General features: G+C 41.1%; 1 protein-coding gene across 1 annotated transcript; it reads right to left on the bottom strand.

The window, feature by feature from the left end:
* Window positions 1-822: 822 nt before the first annotated feature.
* Window positions 823-12,220, bottom strand: Pacrgl (parkin coregulated like). The gene is made up of 8 exons (XM_051165059.1): window positions 12,087-12,220; window positions 11,814-11,968; window positions 10,762-10,829; window positions 8,975-9,065; window positions 6,792-6,926; window positions 6,048-6,155; window positions 4,376-4,456; window positions 823-1,435 (listed from the first exon to the last, which is right to left on the bottom strand). The coding sequence occupies exons 1-8, from the start codon at window positions 12,136-12,138 to the stop codon at window positions 1,379-1,381; spliced, it is 747 nt and encodes a 248-aa protein (XP_051021016.1). The 5' UTR covers window positions 12,139-12,220; the 3' UTR covers window positions 823-1,378.
* Window positions 12,221-17,927: the final 5,707 nt, after the last annotated feature.

Below are 17,927 nucleotides of genomic sequence, written 5' to 3'. Positions count from 1 at the left end.
AAAAGCAAAATAAAGTGTTTATTACTCTACTGTGTCGGCTATAGGTCTTTACACTCTAGCAAGTTCTGTAATTAATTACTAGATTAAAACTAGATTGTCACTATCTTTCAGTAGTGTTGCCTACAGAAATAACTCAAAGCAACAGCGAAGGCAGGCAGCTGCTGTAGGAGGCATAGTCTGAGAATGTGACAAGTCTGTGATACGCCTGTAGAAAGAGAGGACCCAGGACCAGGGAGCAAAACCCTGATGGAAAATGGGCATGTCCATAGTATGGTGGCTCAGCAACTGCTTCTATTCTTTCAACTCACAACTGTGCATCTACCTGAAACAAGAATTGCTAAAGGGTCAACCAGTTACCTGTGGGAGAGAACAAGGGGAGGGCATTGTCCATCCAGTGTTTTGAGGGCATGCAGCTGCTGCCACATAACACGGTGACTGCCTGTCCCTCTGCTTCCCAGTGTGTGGCTATGATTTGAATTTGGTGTGGCTACCCCAGTTCCTACAGCCACTCTTCCTGACAGTGACATTGAAGGCCTTATTTCAATCTTTTATTTCTCTTCCTCTACTCCTTCCTCTTGCAGGTAGTTTCTAGCGCATCAGAAACTGGGCTGAACTCATAAATTATGTTTTAACAAACCAAGTAACTGTGAAACACACACAACTACTACAATGTCACTGGACACATGTTACGTTTTAATCTTTTAATTTCTGAGTATCTATCTATGTACATCATCAGTACTTTCAGGCTACAAAATAGAAAAATAACATTTACTTAAATATAATTAACACCTAAAGTTTAGGTAGTTTTAAAAAGTTGTAATAAACAACATACTTATAATAGAATTTTCACATTTTAAAACAAGTTTTTTAAGCCAGAATCTTTAGGAAAGAAATAATGTTCCCAAGCACTCTATATTACAAAATACACATTTATACATCCCCACTAATAGTGGTGACACAAATGCTTACTTGCTATCTTATATTTTTTCAGTCTTGATAAATTTAAAAACCAAGAAATGGCCAGAACCAACCTATGAAACAAGAGCACAGGCTCAAAATGATCTTCAGACAAGCTGTAAGTAAAAATATATTAGAAAATACACATATAGGTATGATCCGTAACCTCCCACTGGTGACAACCATGAGAAACCCCAACAGAACTCAACTTTTACACACGTTACTTTAATTGCCTTCCATTAGCACCTGTGCTCTGTGTTCACAAACAGCTTGTAGATGATTCCTCTGGACTTGACATGGTCCCCGTAGCACAGTTAATGAATGAGTGGTGCTGTGAATCAGAGTGACCAGAAGTGAGGAAAGGTTAGGCAGCCAAGGTCAGTGCCTGAGGAAGCAGCGTGGCTTTTGTTGGCTCCCTTACTCAACAGCATATAGAGCAGTACGTTGGGATTTTGGATTTGATGATGGTAAGACTTCCCTGACAACACAAGAAATCATTGGCATTAGAACTCAGTAGGCAATACATCTTCCAGTGGAGCTTAAGAAGCACACAAGACACTCCCTACCCTTGTGACCCTCGCCCCCACTGCCAAAAAAGAACCAAGTCCAATTTGTGTTTTCTATATACCTACTGCCTCTTAAATAGGACTGAGTCCATCCCCTCCCACACGCATGCCAGAAGCTGTGTGAGAGCATCAACTGTGGAGAGCTAACCTGAGCATTCTCAAACAAAGTCATAAAAAAGACACAACCCAAATTACAAGATGAGTAGAACTGCTTCTCTGAGGGACACCAAACAGAGCTAATGACTTTATAAAGTATCTAGAGAAGCGGTGAGGAGGAGTTAACGCAGGGTTTACATTTGCCTTCCCTGCACTCCACAAGCATACCTGAGTTAACTATTTCTCTGCACCCAATATCCTGACGTAAAGGAAGAAGCTAGCAAAGTCTACCTCTCAGGCTCGTGCTGGAGAGAAAGTGAGTTAAGGCTTATGACGCCCTCTGCAGAGTATTTGTCACAGTTCTCACATACTCAAGAACAAAATGAAGCGTGGGCATTGGCCTTTCCCAAGACAAGTGAGCATGTTGCTGAGAACAAAAACTAAGTCATGCATTTGTAAAATGTTTCAACTTAAGACTGGTAAAGATTATAAGAAAGTGTCTCTGTGCCTGTAACAAATGTGTTCATTCCCTCGTAGTTGCAGCTTCACATTATTTTAATCTATAAAAGCCAAAAGAAATAGGAAACTCCTGTAGTACAAAGTCTTGCTTTTTAAAATACATAGGCCTTATTTATCTTTATTTTATGTGTATGGGTGTTCTGTCTGGATATATGTCTGTGCAGCACATGTGTGGAGTGTCCAAAGAGGCCAAAAGTGGGCATTAGACGATGTGGTTGTGAACCACCATGTGGGTGCTGGGAACAGAGGCTGGGTGCTCTGGAAGAGCAGGCAGTCTTCTTAACCAATGAGTCATTTCCCCATCCCCAAGAATTGTTAAAGACTCATGACTACTGAAGAAATGCAATATATGTTTTGAAGTTCCTCGAAGAGAAAGAGGTGCATTCCTTATATTCTCGAAGAACATTAAAACATCTACAGTTAGCACAGCACTAACCAAGTCAGAAGAAAGGAGCCGGCATTCATTTCTACACAAAGCTTTAAAGAAAGCTTAGATGTGTAAGTTTTGTGGGTATGACTGTTTTGCCTACATGTATGCCTCTGCCCTGTGTGCATGCTAGTGCCCAAGGAAGCCAGCAAGAGTGTTATATCCCTTTGGAACTGGAGGTCATGCATAATGCTGTGAGTGCACAGACCTGAACCCAGGTGCTCTGAAGAAGCAACAAGTGTGCTTAACTGCCGAGCTGTCTCTCTATGCCCAGCTCACCCTTCTTTTGCAATGCTAGAAATTATTACTAAAAAATATGATGTAGAACACACAAAGGCCAGTGAAGAAGGCTGAGGAATACTTAAGACCTATTATAATCACAACCCCTTTTCTTTTTTAGATTCAGTATGAGCAATATGCAAAGCTCCCAAGACTGCATAACAACAAAAGGAGCCCTCTCTTTCTCAGACTTTGATAGGCTAACGACATCCTCTGTGGGGCAGCTCCAAGTAACCATGTGCAGCTCCTGAAATGTATCTCAATCATAACTTCCCCTTACCAACACACAGACATCCAAAATGTCACATGATGGCTCTGATTTTCCGACTCACTCCCTTAGAAGGCCTCCTGGAGGCAGACAGCCGTCTAGGGGAGGCGCCAGTCTAAAAAGTTGTCATCATCATTCACCATCCGTTCACTTCCATCTCAGGAAGGAGGGAAGAGCGAATACTTCTGGGATTCAGATTCTACGGTGACCGAGTACATTTGCAAGTCAGTACTTCACCAGAAATGGAGTCACTGGGCTGGCAGGGGCTGGCTCTGTACATGTCCTCAGTATCTGAGGACCAGTCTCCTGCCTACGACTCAAACATAACAAAGAAATGCAGTCTCTAACAGCCCCCTTGAGGCTTGTTCCTCTGCATAAGCTTTAGGTGTTCATCACAAAAACAATATATGCAATTTAAAGATTATTAAAATTGGCAGAATTAGCTGATTAAGGCATGGCCAGCAAAACACTGTATACAATCCTTGCACACACTTCCTTGTAGTTATTTAGAAAATATGGAAAATGCAAGTTCCACATTGTTAAGGTAACTAGCTGAACACTTCTTTCAGAAGTTTAATCTTGCTAACATTATAGAGTAATGAAGTCCCCATATTCTTCCCCTTGGAAAGTTGGAAGGTAATAAGATCAGCTCTTCAAATGTGTCTGCGTTCTGTTCTAATGTGGATGTGGCATTTCCATCTACAGGGAACTTCTAAAACTTGAGGAAGAGACGAGACTGATTAAAGGGAAAAGGCAACCACGAGTGTGGGCAGCTCAGGGAGCACCTGCGAGCACACATAAGAACTAGGGATTTCTCCCACGAGTGTGGGCAGCTCAGCTGGCACCCGCGAGCACATACAGGAACTCATGATTTCTCCCTAGTGCAGATATGTACAGAAATAAATAAATATAACATTTTTAAAAATGGGCTTGGGATCAGTTAGGCGTCCTTGCTCTGACCTGCTCACAGGTAAAACAAAACAGCTAAAATAGTTTAAAGAGAAAATTAAGAGTGCATCTCTAAAACTGCCACAAAAGCACACAGGCCTATATTCACCCAGCCTGGTTCTAGAAAAGCCATCTTAAAAACTATACCATCCCAGCAACAGAACTTTTGCTTAAAAGAGGAAAAACCAGAAACTTTCACATTTATACTTAGGGCTGCAATGAGTGAATAGATGCTAACCACACATGGATTCTCCCATTAAGAATGCAAGCACAAGGTACAGACCATGCACAGCCACAGTGCAGCCTTCTACTTACACTCCCACCGTGCTGCTCCAGCTTTTGCAAGGCGCTGGTGATGGGCTCTTTGAATTTTTTGTCCATTAGCCTCTTGGAAAGCTTTTGAAGATTGGGGGAGGGGGGTTAAAAACAAACACACAAATTAAATAAATAAATACATTTTGCTATAAGCACCAATAACTTCTGATCATGCCTTAATCTGAAAACACAAAGATTGCTTCAGTACATGATCCACTAAAGCTTCCATGTAAGAATACAACATTTGGTTAAAAGCTGACTTTGCGTCACTTCAGGCACTACCTTTCTCATAATATCTGCTACAGTAAGTTTTCTGGGGCTGTGGAAACGGCTGACTTCAACACTCAATACACGAATGAAAAACTGGGCACAGTGGTTTATGATTGTAATTTTACCCCTGGGGAGGCAGAAACAAGAACTTCCTTGGGACTCGTTGGCTGGACAGTGCAGCTTCATCAGTGAGCTTCAGATTTGTGGGAAATGCATCTGACAGGAGGTAGACAATACTGCTGAAGGCAGCACCGGGGACTGTCCTCCACATTCGACATGCATGCATACGTACACACACAGAGATACACACGCTTTGGCACCCACACACACAAACACACATGTACTCACACAAAAATCAGGTTTACAGAACCATGGATGGCATACTTTTATATTCTGTCACATGCAAGTCCAGGTAGGGAAGTAAGATGGAAAGCTACACCTCCAAAGCATACATTGCCCTACAATAAGAGGGGAAAAGTTGAAGAGTAACTGACTGACAAAGGAAATCAAACTAGAGACCACAAGACCACTTAGCTCTTGTTACATCCTAAACACGTCATATCTAGGAACATAGAACTTTGTTTAAAAAGGAGAGCAAAGGTGAAGGAAAACAGAACCATAGGCACTAGCAGAGAAGCAGCAGTGTGTAGTAGTCATGACCAACTCACCAATACTCCCATAAAATACTTGCATTTCTGCAGACAGTGACCAAGACATTTTGGCTAAAATAAGCCATGCTGTCTGGTAAACATTTTCAGAACATATTCAACATAGACTTAATAAAAGAATACTGAGCACTTTTTATTAATAAACCTGAAGTCAGCTTTGTAAGCTTAATCCATTAAAACAAAATTAGAGGCACTGTCCACTACAACAATATTCTGTGACCTTAGTCTAATCTGCATTTGTTGGTTAGTGTAAATGTTAACACACACCGTCAAAATGACTGGATTGAATAACACCCAGGTACATATAGCAAGCCTTTGGTTTGTGTGTGTGTGTGTGTGTGTGTGTGTGTGTGTGTGTGTGTGTGTTTCAGAGTAAGTTTACGAGGCTCTAACCAAGGAGTGGATTGACGCTTGGGTTCCTCATGTCACGGTGTTCCTGAGAGGGAGGTAAGGATTAGTTAGAGAGAGGTTACTGAGACCCTGAGCCTTTCACATATGTCCATCCATGCTTCATGCGCACTAAAGTCACCTGTCCCATGCTACCACATCCTTCCTGCCATGAAGGACTGACATCTGTGAGCTGAGCCCATACAAATCTTTCCTACTACTTGGCTGCTTCTGCCAGGCATGGTGTAACATGACAAGGAATGCAGTCTTAAGGATTGGAGCTAGGTTAGAGCTCGACGGCCAGGTTATGGAGATATGAAAGCTCCTCTGTACTGTGCAGTACTCACACTTGTAAGCAGAAGTTTCAGATGGCCATTCAGGGATGGGCCAACAGCCACACTCAGCTGCACAAGCGCGCTCAGTCCTCTGTCAAACACTTCGTCATCAGAATGAACCTGTGGAGCCAGTTAACGGGAAGAATTAAAGCTTCCACAAACACTATGAAAGGGTCTCTGTATTATTTCATTTGGCCCTTTTCCATGGTACTTTGTCTATAATTCTACTTTCTACGTTCAAAATAAATATTCTAGGAGAATTGGTGTACTTATAGATCAAAGAGACTTGCTCATTGGTATCAATGGGGAAAAGAGGTAGAGGGACAAAATGGGAAAGATGGAGGGAAGATAGGTGAGGGAAACAGGCAGGCAGGGGCAGGACAAGTAGGATAAAGCATTTAACCCTAGAAACTGATCAACAAACAGGCTCTGGGGAGTAAGCTTAATGCACTGTATCTAGAGTCAGATAAGAGCAGTTACTAATATGCTTCTGTCACACAGAGCATGAACAGTCACCTGAGGTTATGTCCCCTAATTACACAAAACGTTCCCTTCCCTCTCAGGACCCTAAGTACGTCCTATAAAGGAGTCAAGTGCATAACCACCTGACTCAGAGTGACAGTGGTTTTGACACTGCACACCCCTGTCAAACCCACAGGTACAGCACTGCCTTGCATGCAATGTTCTTTTGTATCAGAGTTTCCATCCGTACCATGCAATTCGGAATAATGAAGTCTAGTGAACTAACCCACTTACCAGAGCTGCCTTCAGCACTGGGACCAGTCTAGGTAGCAAAGGCACAGCTTTCTCAGGAGCACCCTTGACAAGCAACAATTCCCTAAAGCCCTCCTTTGACACAAAGGTATAAGGATGCTTGGTCTCCCTCAGACCCTGCCAAAGACAATATAAGCACAGAAACATGATTAGGTGCCTTTTGCGTATGTTACCAACCACAAAACTCAATGCTTCTAGCAGAAGTGAAACTAGAAGTTTGCTTAATGCTTTTCTAATCACCATAAGAGTTTCAGCAATTATAATCTGAATTATACTGAGAAATCATATAACAACAGATACATACTACAGAAGTCTCTTCTCTCAGGGAGAGAGAAAAAAGAAAATCAAGAAAAGCAAAAACCAATAAAATACAAAAAAAAGGGGGGGGGGACCACAAAGACAAAAAAGAAAAAGTTAAAAATAAAAACAAGGACAGATAAGGGGAGGAAAGGTAGGGGAAAGAAAAAGCTACCAGTGAAAGAGGATAAGGAAGTCAACAGAACAGTGAGATGGCTGCTTCCTAACAGATGCCGAAGAAAGTGAACGGCTCACTCTGTTCTCTGTACTGGCCCCTGGACACTAAGTTCCAACAATGTCTCCTTCACACTTAGCTATATCAGAAGGCAAACCCTGCACAGTTAGGACACGCGCTGCCAGAACTTAAGTCTACTGTTCAGCGGGGCACTGTGTTCAGCACTGCTCATGGCGCCTTTGTTCTGAACGCCTTAGAAAAGAACAGCCTGCACTCCATGATTTACCAGCTACTACTAGAAGACAAAAATGACCATCTGACTTCTGAAAAGATCAAAGCAAACAGAAAAGTAGCAGCAACGCACTTGGATCTGTGTGTGAAGTGGGGCCAAAGTCAAGTTACAAGTTACAAGTTTTCAATATTTTGTCAGTTTGACCTCAGTATCTGCTTTCAGACAGTGGTCAAATGTCTCCTGTTCACTGTCCTGTCATGTTTCCTAAAACAAAATCATCAACATGGCAAATCACTCTCTAACAGGCTCAGTACCTGTCCCAACAGTCCCTGTATCTTATTCATTTTCAAGATGGAGAACTGGAAGTCAAAGTTGAAATGGATCTCAACAGTGCTCTGCCTGTATTCCTTCCCCATTATTAAGTGAGGAGAAGAAAAGTAAACTGTAACTCAGTACAAAAGTAAATGTCCTGATGTTGGGCCACAGGTACATATACAAGACTGGCCACCGAGACAGCCTGGAAGGTAAGCTTGATGCCTGAGTTTATTCTCTGATCCCATACGGTGTATGGAGAGCCACCTCCAAGAAGCTGTCCTCTGAGTCCTATACCCACTCCGTAGCACACAAACACCCACACTCACAAACACACACTCTCACATTAAACAAAGAAGAACTTCAAGAGGGCTATTTTCAGGACTTGTAATGGCAGAAGTCTTTTAATGATTTCTCAAAGTAAAGCACTTTCTGCATCCTGACTATTTGGACTATGTAATGTATTATGAGTTTTGATTAGTCTAAAACATGATTTGTTATTCTATATAAAAGACAAATCGCAGAGCCTGCATGGGACTGTACTAGGTACCCCACATATAAGCTATGGCTGTGTATCTTAGTGTTCTCTGGGACTCCAGTGGTGAGAGTGGGAGGTTTCTCAGACTCTTTTGCCTGCTCTTGGGACCTTCTTCCTCCTACTGGGTTGTCTTACCCCACCTTGATATTAGGGTTTGTGCCTAGTTTTATTGTAACTTATTATGCTGTGTTCAGTTGATATCCCTAGGAGGGCTGCTCTTTTCCAAAGGGACACGAGGGAGAGGGGAGGTGGGGGTGTGGTGAGACAGTGAAGCATGGAGGGAGGGGATGTGACATAAGAGAGTGAAGGGGGGAAGGCATAGCTAAAAAAGAACTAAGTATGATACACATTTCATTTAGCTGTAAATTCCTGTTAGAATTTCATAAGACTGGCTACTTATTTATTTTTATATGTATATGTATAATGTCTTATATACATGCAAGTATATATAACAATTACAATTCCTTACTTAAAATCCAGTATTTTAGCGCCTCTCACTTGATAATTATTTTAAAAGTATAGGATGGTATTTACTTATGAGTTACAAAATAACAATGAAATTTTTAAAATATTTTTTTCTATTCGCACTCAGGAGAGCTAGAATGTTTTACCTCAGCTAACGTAATTAGAAGCGGATCAAATGGAAGAATTTCAGGCGGGCAGTCCCACTGTAGTCTGTGTTTTACTGAGCCATGTACCAGTCTAAAAGGCAAAAGTCAGTGAATGTAACAGAAAACCCCAGAAGCACATAAAAGCAGGGTGCCTGTAACACAACACTGTTCCCAGAATACAAATGTAGAATTATTGTGTGACACACAGGAGTGCCATAGTCTTAAGTACAAAGGCAACGCAATACAAGTAAATGATCCTTCACATTCCTAAGTTTTCCACAAAACTGCTTAGTAAGTTTGTAATGTAAAACTGTTTATCTGTTTTTTATTTAAGCATTGTCTCTCAGAATCTTGATATGCGTGTTGTATTGACCTCTCTCAGACACAATACAACAAAACAGGTAACCCATAAAAAATGAAAAGCATGTAGTAATTAGAAACAGTAGTGTTTACAGAGAATCTTTTCATACCCTAACACTGGTAACACTAATAATCTAAAGGCAGATCTGTCTTACTCGCTGTTAAAGAGAAAACCTAAGGCCAAGAAAGATGAAATGGCCCCCTTGAGGTTACAAGTGGTCCTGCATTAAACCCTCTCCCTAGCCCCAGAGGCATGCCTGAAACAGCTGAAGTCCTTACAGTACAGCACAGCTGTCATGGCTGTGAATTGCTAGTCATTTACTCTCACCTCCCCAGTCTTAGTTTACCTGGGCTCTGACTTCTTCAGTATTAAATCCATAACAGCAGGAGGCCTCAGTAAAGTAAGGTCTTACATTTTCAGCAAATAATTACCCTGGGGAAAAGCACTCAAGAAGTTTAAAACAAAACAAAACTTCAATGTGTGTGTGTGTGTGTGTGTGTGAGAGAGAGAGAGAGAGAGAGAGAGAGAAAGAGAGAGACAGGGTCTCCTGTACATAATGCTGACCTCAAGTAGCCAAGAGTGACCTTCTCCTTGCTTCCCTACCAAAGTGCTGGGATCACAGCTATACGTGACCAGGCCACATTTACAAAGTGCTGGGAGATCCAGCTCAGGCTTCATGCGTGGCAGGAGACATCCATCAACTGAGCTGCATCCCTAACTGATTTAGAATCTAAGAATGAAATGGTGACAATAAATTCAAGAATCCTTCTTTAGCTTATTTGTCACTCCAAATTTGAATAATACTAATAAAAAATGCATTTTTGAAATTTCAGAACTGAACATAAAAACTGATGTTGTAGTTATCCCTTCTATGACATAAATAAAATTTTTTACCGTGAAAAACACAATAAAACTGAACATTCTATGAAAAAAGGCATTAAGAATTTATCCAAAAAGGAGCAGATGTAGTTATACTAAAATATATTTCACTATGCTGACCAGTGTTTACATTACAACCAAGATAGGTGTGAGGATTTTGTGGTTGTTTTTGTATTATTATTATTATTATTATTATTATTATTATTATTATTATTATTATTATTATTATTATTATTATTATTTTGCAACCTGTAGAAACCTATAAATGCTTAAATTAGTTGTACCAAAAATGGTACACTCCTTTTGATTTATTTTCTTGAGTTATTTGGTGTTTTACTACAGGTCTTAGTAATTGCATATTAGAGTTGACGTGGTTTCTATCAACAATGTCCAGGGATTTATACCAGTTCAAAAGTCAAGGTAATAAGTCACCTTGATTTCAATCTCACAAGTAAATAAATTTTCAACAAATTTAAGCTGAATAATATATTGATTTCACTCAATTACTTTGAAGCACACAGTCAGCTATGCATTGTATTGATTTTACCTGCAAGGAATGCCTCCTTTAGAGTAAATAGCTGCAAACGCAGAAGGTGCTCGTGACTGTTCACCGAACTGAAATGAGAAAAAGAAAATATCACCACTACCACTACCTCCCCTCCACAGACTGATACCTTCGATTTTAATTCTGCTCAGATCACCTGGGGTGGGGGCGGGGCACAGTGGGGGAGGGCATATACCCTGACTTCCAAACCCCCATTGTGTGACGATGTACTCACCTCTGTCCAGCCACACAGCTGAGATAAACACACAACCAAGCCTTGGAGGTGTTTTTCATCAACCTTTATTTTGACTCAAAGGTCTGCAGGTGGCTGAAGGCATACATAGACCAAAATATCTTTCACCTTTCTCTCTCAGTCCAAATAAAGAATTTGGGGATTAAGAATAGGGAGAGGAAAGATTTGCTCTCCCATCACTGTACATCACACATGTCCTCCAGCCAAGCATAGATGTGTAAACAACAGAGAATCTATCCAGCTTCTCCAAACTGGCTTCATGCTTCTATGAAACAAAGGATTGGCCTTGGGAGAATCAAGGTCAGGATCAAGTGTTATAAACATATATCTGAATTTATGCTCTAGATTACAGAAGTGGCACTAAGGACAGAGAGAATACATTTGCACTTAGCCAGCACTGTATGTCCTGCACGCCCTTCAGCCAAGTACAGATGTGTAGAGGTAGGAGAATCTGTGTAACTTCTCCAAACTGGCTTTCCACTTCTATTAAACAGAGGATTATGGTATGGTTTCTGGTGAACCAAATTTATAGAACATCAGTGAATGGCTACAGCTTTACGTGAGCAGAGATAAGCATGAATAAGCCATCCCACAGCAAGTGAATGCAAGCTAGTTCACTGACATTAGGAAGTAGAAAGAAATAAAATCGAACATACAATTCACAACATACCAAAATAATTAACCTAACTAGTTCAACACTAGCAAACACAAAACCCATGAGAGCACTAAGAGTGGTTAAACTGTAAGCAGCTAAACACCTTATTGCTTGTAAAACTGTACTGCTTGAGGAATCTGTACTCACAGGGTTAATTGTTTTAGGGTTGAGTTTATCACTTGGCCGAGGATGAGCCCTTCTTGTAGCCTCTGGAGAACTGGCTAATGAGGAGGATTTGCTCCGCTGAACTGTAGTCCTGTGTTTTATCTGTGAGCCTGAGGACGTCCTTTGATCATAATTGCCTAGAAAGAAAACAGAACTTCAGTACAAAAGACAGAACCCGATCCTGTGGCCACATGAAAGGCGGAATGTGTCATTAATAGACCTGGCCTCTCCCTTGGGGAAAGTAAATCTCTGTACCTGTTGCTCTGTGTCTCATCTGCACAGCTCCAGGGTACTCTGATTTCTGCATGGCTTCCCTTTCGCTACTGGAGTTAAATGAAACAATTTCAGAATCTGTTCATCTGCCATGAACGTAAGACCAAAAATAATACAGTTCTACACAGATACGAGAGTGGAGGCCCAAGGTTAACATCTTTATCAGTAGCTCTCCATCCTACTCTCAGCCCAGGATCTCCCCTTATTGACTAACATGGCTAGTCAGCTTGTGCCCTTGTCTGTGTCTCACAGGTGCTGGGATGACAGACGAACCACCACAACCTCTAAGTTCTCAAAGGATTCTGGGTAATCAGATTCTTTACCATCTCCTTAGACCTACTTATGTTTTTTTTTTTTTTCTCTACCTGTTTTAAATCAGTTTAAAAGCCAATAATCTCTACACTTGAAAATATTTTACACATTCTGGAAAACAGGGTTTCCAAACTCTTTAAGTATCCAAGTTTGTGTCACGTGTGTGTACACATAGGCATGCTAATGCATGTAACTAAGTGTGTCCAATGGAGCCCAGAGGCTGACATTAGGTATCTTCTGCTAGTGTTCTCCACGGTTTTGTGAACCAGGGTCTCTCACTTAACCTGGAGTTCATGTATTCTACTAGGATGGTCTGCGAGCCCCTAGGATCTTCTCAAAATAATAGGGTTTGTTGTTGTTGTTTTAATTTTTAGACAGAGTCTTATCATATAGTCCCGGACAGCCTGGAACTTGCTACATAGACCAGGTAAGACATGAACTTAGGAGAGACCTGCAAACCTATGTCTCTGCAGTGCTGGGAGCTCTTAAAGGCATGTGATAGCATGCCTGGAAAAAAATTATTATTTTTAATTGTTCAAAGTATCACTCTTAATTTTAAAAGGCAAAGTATGTTTGGTTTAAAAAAATTATCCCCCTGGGAGAAACCGCTGACAAGCATGGATGTTTGTTGTGGAAGAAAAAAATGCTTACTTCCCTTTAGACTACCTGTTCTTCAAATGACTTGAGACAGGTGGTGTAATGGAGCAGTGACAAAAAGAAACGAAAAGGTGAAAAATACGTTGCTATAAATCCTATCCAAGTCACCCCTCATTGCTTTCTTAGGATTCTAAATAGACACCAGAATACAGAAATCCACTATAGAAGGCCTAATTAAATCACAATGTCAGACGGAGAAACAGCAAACACAATACAAATCCTCTAGGTTTCCATTGTGCCTCTACCTAAACCGGACTGGTGACACCTGTGTATGCTAAGAAACCACACTATCTTTGTTTTACAAATACCAAATCTCAGTAGCCCTCCCCCTAGTTTAAGATCACTGCACACTACTTGTTATCTTCTGCCCTCTGATTAGAAGCCTAGTAAGTTCCAAAGCAAAACCTGCTTTCCATTTTTCAAACATTCCATCACCAAATCTACCCACTTCCAGGCACCGAAGTCCAACTCCAACTCCGATCCAGAGTGTTGTAAAAGTTGAAAATGAGGAAGTGTGATGATACCGCAATAGGAAACAATATATATATATATATTTGAAAACGGGGAGACAGTGAGCGGATTCCAGTGAGAATCCTCTAAGCCAAGTTCCCGGAGCGCCCACGCTCTAGGGAGCTTAGCAACAAGCTCCGGCGGCTCTAGCTGTGGGACACCGACACGGGAGAGCTCCCACGCCGAGACCCCCGCCTCTGGCGCCGGCTCCTACCGCCAGTCCCACTGCAGCCAGCCTCTCCGCAGCCCCAAGTAGGGACTGCCTCTGGCTTTCAGCAGCAAAGCCAGCCGGAGGCCGTGATCCAGGAAACCGGCGTCGAAGAGCATAGACATCCGGCGCCGCGCAGTGACGTCACACACGCGCCGCTTGCCTAAGCCAATCATCGGAAGGATACAAAGGCGCTCTGTGGTTGCCTGGCAACTAGTTGGCGTTCCAAAGCTACTGTCTTGACAGAGCTCCTGAGACAGTCTGAGCAAAGGAGCCTCTGAAGATCTTAAAGGACGTTTGCGTTTTAGTTTTCAGAGGATAGACGCTGATTCGCCCTAGCTCTCTGGTGCAGCCTCTTTCCCATCCATGTGCTTATCTCTTAACTACTCTGGAACGTTTAATGTCCTTCAACACTCCTGCCTTTGGTCCTGACAGCCATCGGTTTCTTTTAGCTTCCTGTCATGCTAATTCCTTTCCTGTCATACATTAGCATTCCATATGCTATTGCATTCAACAGCAGAATACTCTAATTTTATAATAGGCTTATTATACATAATATAATATATAATTATAATTTTACAGTTATTAACATATTCTTTGGTCCTTCACATTACTTTTATGAAATTCGCGCTGGAGGAGAATGTGTTCCTTTGCAATTCCATCAGGAATAATTTAAATATTGTTTGTTAAAAGACCAAACTCTCAGACATTTCAACTTCACTCCTCTCTAGAATCGTCTTTGTTGAACTTAGAGCCATAACTTTCTCCTCAAGTACGGGGCAAGAGTTTGATGTTTTATTTCAGACTTTATGTTTTTGTTTTACAAAAAGAAATTGTCAGGGCATCATTCAATAATGATGCATGATTTCAGGGCCATCTTACTTGGAGAAGCCTCTAAGGGATCCAGATGAGACTGACTAGAAGACAGCTAGATAGATCATATAGAGATTTGGAAAGAGGTCTTGACAGGGGTGTGGATTTTAGGGCTGAAAGCATGTGGGTGATGATAAGCAGGACTTTGTGGCAAGGCACACGTGTTTCTCATATCTCCTCACCTTATTTTACTTTTAAGGTAGTACTTTATTTTATTTAGGAAAATAAAGAGATGATGTAGGGGTGCCCTATGTGTCTAGCAATAGCAAAATTTTCTGAAAGCACAGAGTATACTGTGTGTTTCCTTTTTGCTGCTATAGACCCACTCCTGCATTTTCAGTGCTTTCTGGTTGGGAAGCTCAATGGGATGCACCATATCCACCTGCTCTTTACTTCTGGGTTTTGTTTGGATTTATTAAGTAGGAAACATTAATAAATATTTGGAAATTATGAGAAAGTGAAATACTAATTTTTCAACTTTTATTCTATCTTGGTCACCATTCTACTTCTAGAAAAAGGTACCATGAACAAGGCAAATGCTTATAAAATAAAGCATTTAATTGGGGTCTTGCTTACAGTTTCTGAGGTGTAGAACACTGTCATCAAGGAAGAGAGTGTGCCAGCATGCATGATGCTGGAGCAGGAGCTGAGAGATACAACCTGATCCACGGGCTGAGAAAGAGAAACTCTAGGCCAGGTGTGGCTGTTTGAAAACCTCAAAGCCCAACCCCTAGTGAGATGCTTCCTCTAACAAGGCCACACCTCCTAATTTTTCTGATACTAGCAAATAGTTTCCTTCGCTTGTGATGATTAAGCATTCAAATATATGAGCCTGTGGGTGCCATTTTTAATCAATCTACCACATTACACTCCCTGGTCCCCCACAGGCTTGTAGCCATCTAATGCAAAAATGTATTTAGTTCAACCTCAAAAGTCCCCATAGTCTATTAAGTCTCAACATTGCTTATGTTGTAACCTGATTAGACTCTATAGCCACCCCACCGAGAACTACTTTAGTTCCTACATAACTGTAGCTCCTTTGTTAACACCTCCTGTCACTTTTAACACACTGGAAGCCAATTTGTCTCCAAGTTTCCATTTTGATCATAAGATAAAACTAAGTTCCAGCTCTCAGGCTCTCCTTTCCTGGGAGCCTAAATAGTCTTTTACTTACAATTCAATACTTGTTGAACATTTTATTTGAATTAATGATTTATGTTCTACTTAAACAAAACCATTTTCTTCTCCCGGAATTGGTGGGGAACTGAAATGTCCCCAACCCTATATCCTAGCCAATCTGTTTAAAATTCTTGCCTAGATGGATACATTGTGCTCAGAACAAAATCAATTCTTGTATTTAGCTAATCAAAATGATGTAATGCTGCCCTCCCCTCTTGATTCTCACCTGGTTACCTGGTTATTGTTTTCTTATAAAATTCTGCCTTAAAATTAGGCCAGCATCATCATCTTGCTCCTAACTCTATATTATGTTCTAAACCAGTCAGTTTTAGTTCAGTGTTCAATAAACTTTCATCAATCTGAGTCTGGTGTTTGAGTGGTCAGTGCATAGATATTCCTGAACCCATAACAGCTTAAAAGTCCAAAGTTCAAAGTCTCTTCTGAGACTTAAGGCAATCTATGAACTCTAACTCCAGGAAAGTCCAAAAAAAAAAAAAAAAAGCACATCACATACTTTCAACATACAGTGGAACAGAATATGCATTAGATTTCAAGAGGGAGAAAAGGAGGTATAGCAAGGAAATACTGGACCAAAGCAAGACAGAAAATGACAGGAAAAACTCCAAACACTGCATTTCTTTCTGTTGGCCTGGTTCCTTACCTGATCTGCACGTCTCTTTAAAAGGTAGTCCAAGAATCTGGCGTCTCCAACATCTTGGGGTTTCCAACACAATCCAAGCTTCATCTTCCCAGCTTATCACAATTATTTCTCTGGGCCTCCGTTGAACACCACCCTGGAGACATGCCTGCCTCAGTGGCATTCCTTGGCTGTTCATAGAGATTCCATATACCCTTTCTTGTATCCTTGACTCTAAAGCTAGAACCACATGGCTGAAGCTGCCAATTTCTGCTCCTTCTTCTGACTGGATCATGGCTTTAGAGCTACATTCTTTTTTGTTTGTTTGTTTTTTGTTTTTGTTTCTCGAGACAGGGTTTCCCTGTGCAGCCTTGTTTGTTCTGGACTCACTTTGTAGACCAGGCTGGCCTCGAACTCACATCAATCTGCCTGCCTCTGCCTCCCGAGTGCTGGGATTAAAGGCGTGCACCACCACACCCGGCTTACAGCAACATTCTTATCCACATGAAGAGAAGTACGAGAGAATGAGTGAGAGTGAGATAGATAGAGAGTTAAACTGTGGTGTGAACACACTCCAAGTATGGATGAGAGAGGTGGGTCTGGGTATGTGGGCTTAGGAAAACCTCAAAGCCCAAGCCCAGTGACACACTTTATCCAGCAAGACCACACTTCTTAATCTTTCTAATCCTATCAAAGATTTTGACTCCCTGGAGACTAAGCATTCAAATATATGAATGATGGTCATTCTTATTTAAAGTATCACATACCCCTAGAGGATGCATAGGGATGGCTATATTCCCATGTGAAAGTCACAGCTCCTTTTCACCATAATATAAATATGTGTGTCCCTCTCACAAAGTTCTTACCCTCATGGTGATGATATGAGGAGGTGGGAACCTAAGGATGTGATTAGTTCCCAGTGGTGGAGCTCCCACCTAGGATTTGTGCCTATAAACCAGAGGCCTAGGAGAGACTACTAGTCTCTTCCCTCTTGTAAGGTTGCTGCAAAATGATGCCATCTGTGAACCAGAAAATCCTCATCTGACAAAATATCTGCGATTGGTACCTTAATTTTCAACTTCTTAGCCTGATAATAAGTTAAAAAAAAGATGAGAAATATTCCATTTATAAACTTCCCAGTTTATGGTACTCTTTTAATAAAAGGCTGAACAGGCTGATATATTTTCTATACGGCCATTGCAGGCCTAAAAAATGAAAACCTGAAGGTCTACTTGCTCTTGATTACTGCATCGGGTGGGTCTCCTACGTCTTTAAGAATACGATCTCTCCAAATTACCCTGCTGTGTTATGTTGAAACTCATTATATGACATTAAGAATTAGCAATGAAAGTATGCAAAGTTAAACACCCAGGATCATATTTGTTTATTGTTTCGATTCTCTTGTGATTTAGTAGTTGGTTGAGTTAATTATAAGTTAAATACTAGG

Source organism: Acomys russatus, chromosome 22, assembly GCF_903995435.1.
Source record: "Acomys russatus chromosome 22, mAcoRus1.1, whole genome shotgun sequence".
In the NCBI taxonomy this organism is placed as follows: Eukaryota; Metazoa; Chordata; class Mammalia; order Rodentia; family Muridae; genus Acomys; species Acomys russatus.
Note: the sequence above shows the minus strand (reverse complement) of the source record. Positions and strands in the feature narration are given on the sequence as shown.

Bases quoted from the DNA above. Each gene is read 5' to 3' on its own strand.
- Pacrgl (XM_051165059.1), bottom strand. From the start codon at position 12,138: ATGCAGAAATCAGAGTACCCTGGAGCTGTGCAGATGAGACACAGAGCA. The intron at 10,830-11,813 runs GTGAGTACAGAT...TTCTCATTTCAG, and splicing joins ACCCTAAAACAATTAACCCT to TTCGGTGAACAGTCACGAGC. The intron at 6,927-8,974 runs GTAAAACATTCT...TGTCTTTGGCAG, and splicing joins TTCTAATTACGTTAGCTGAG to GGTCTGAGGGAGACCAAGCA.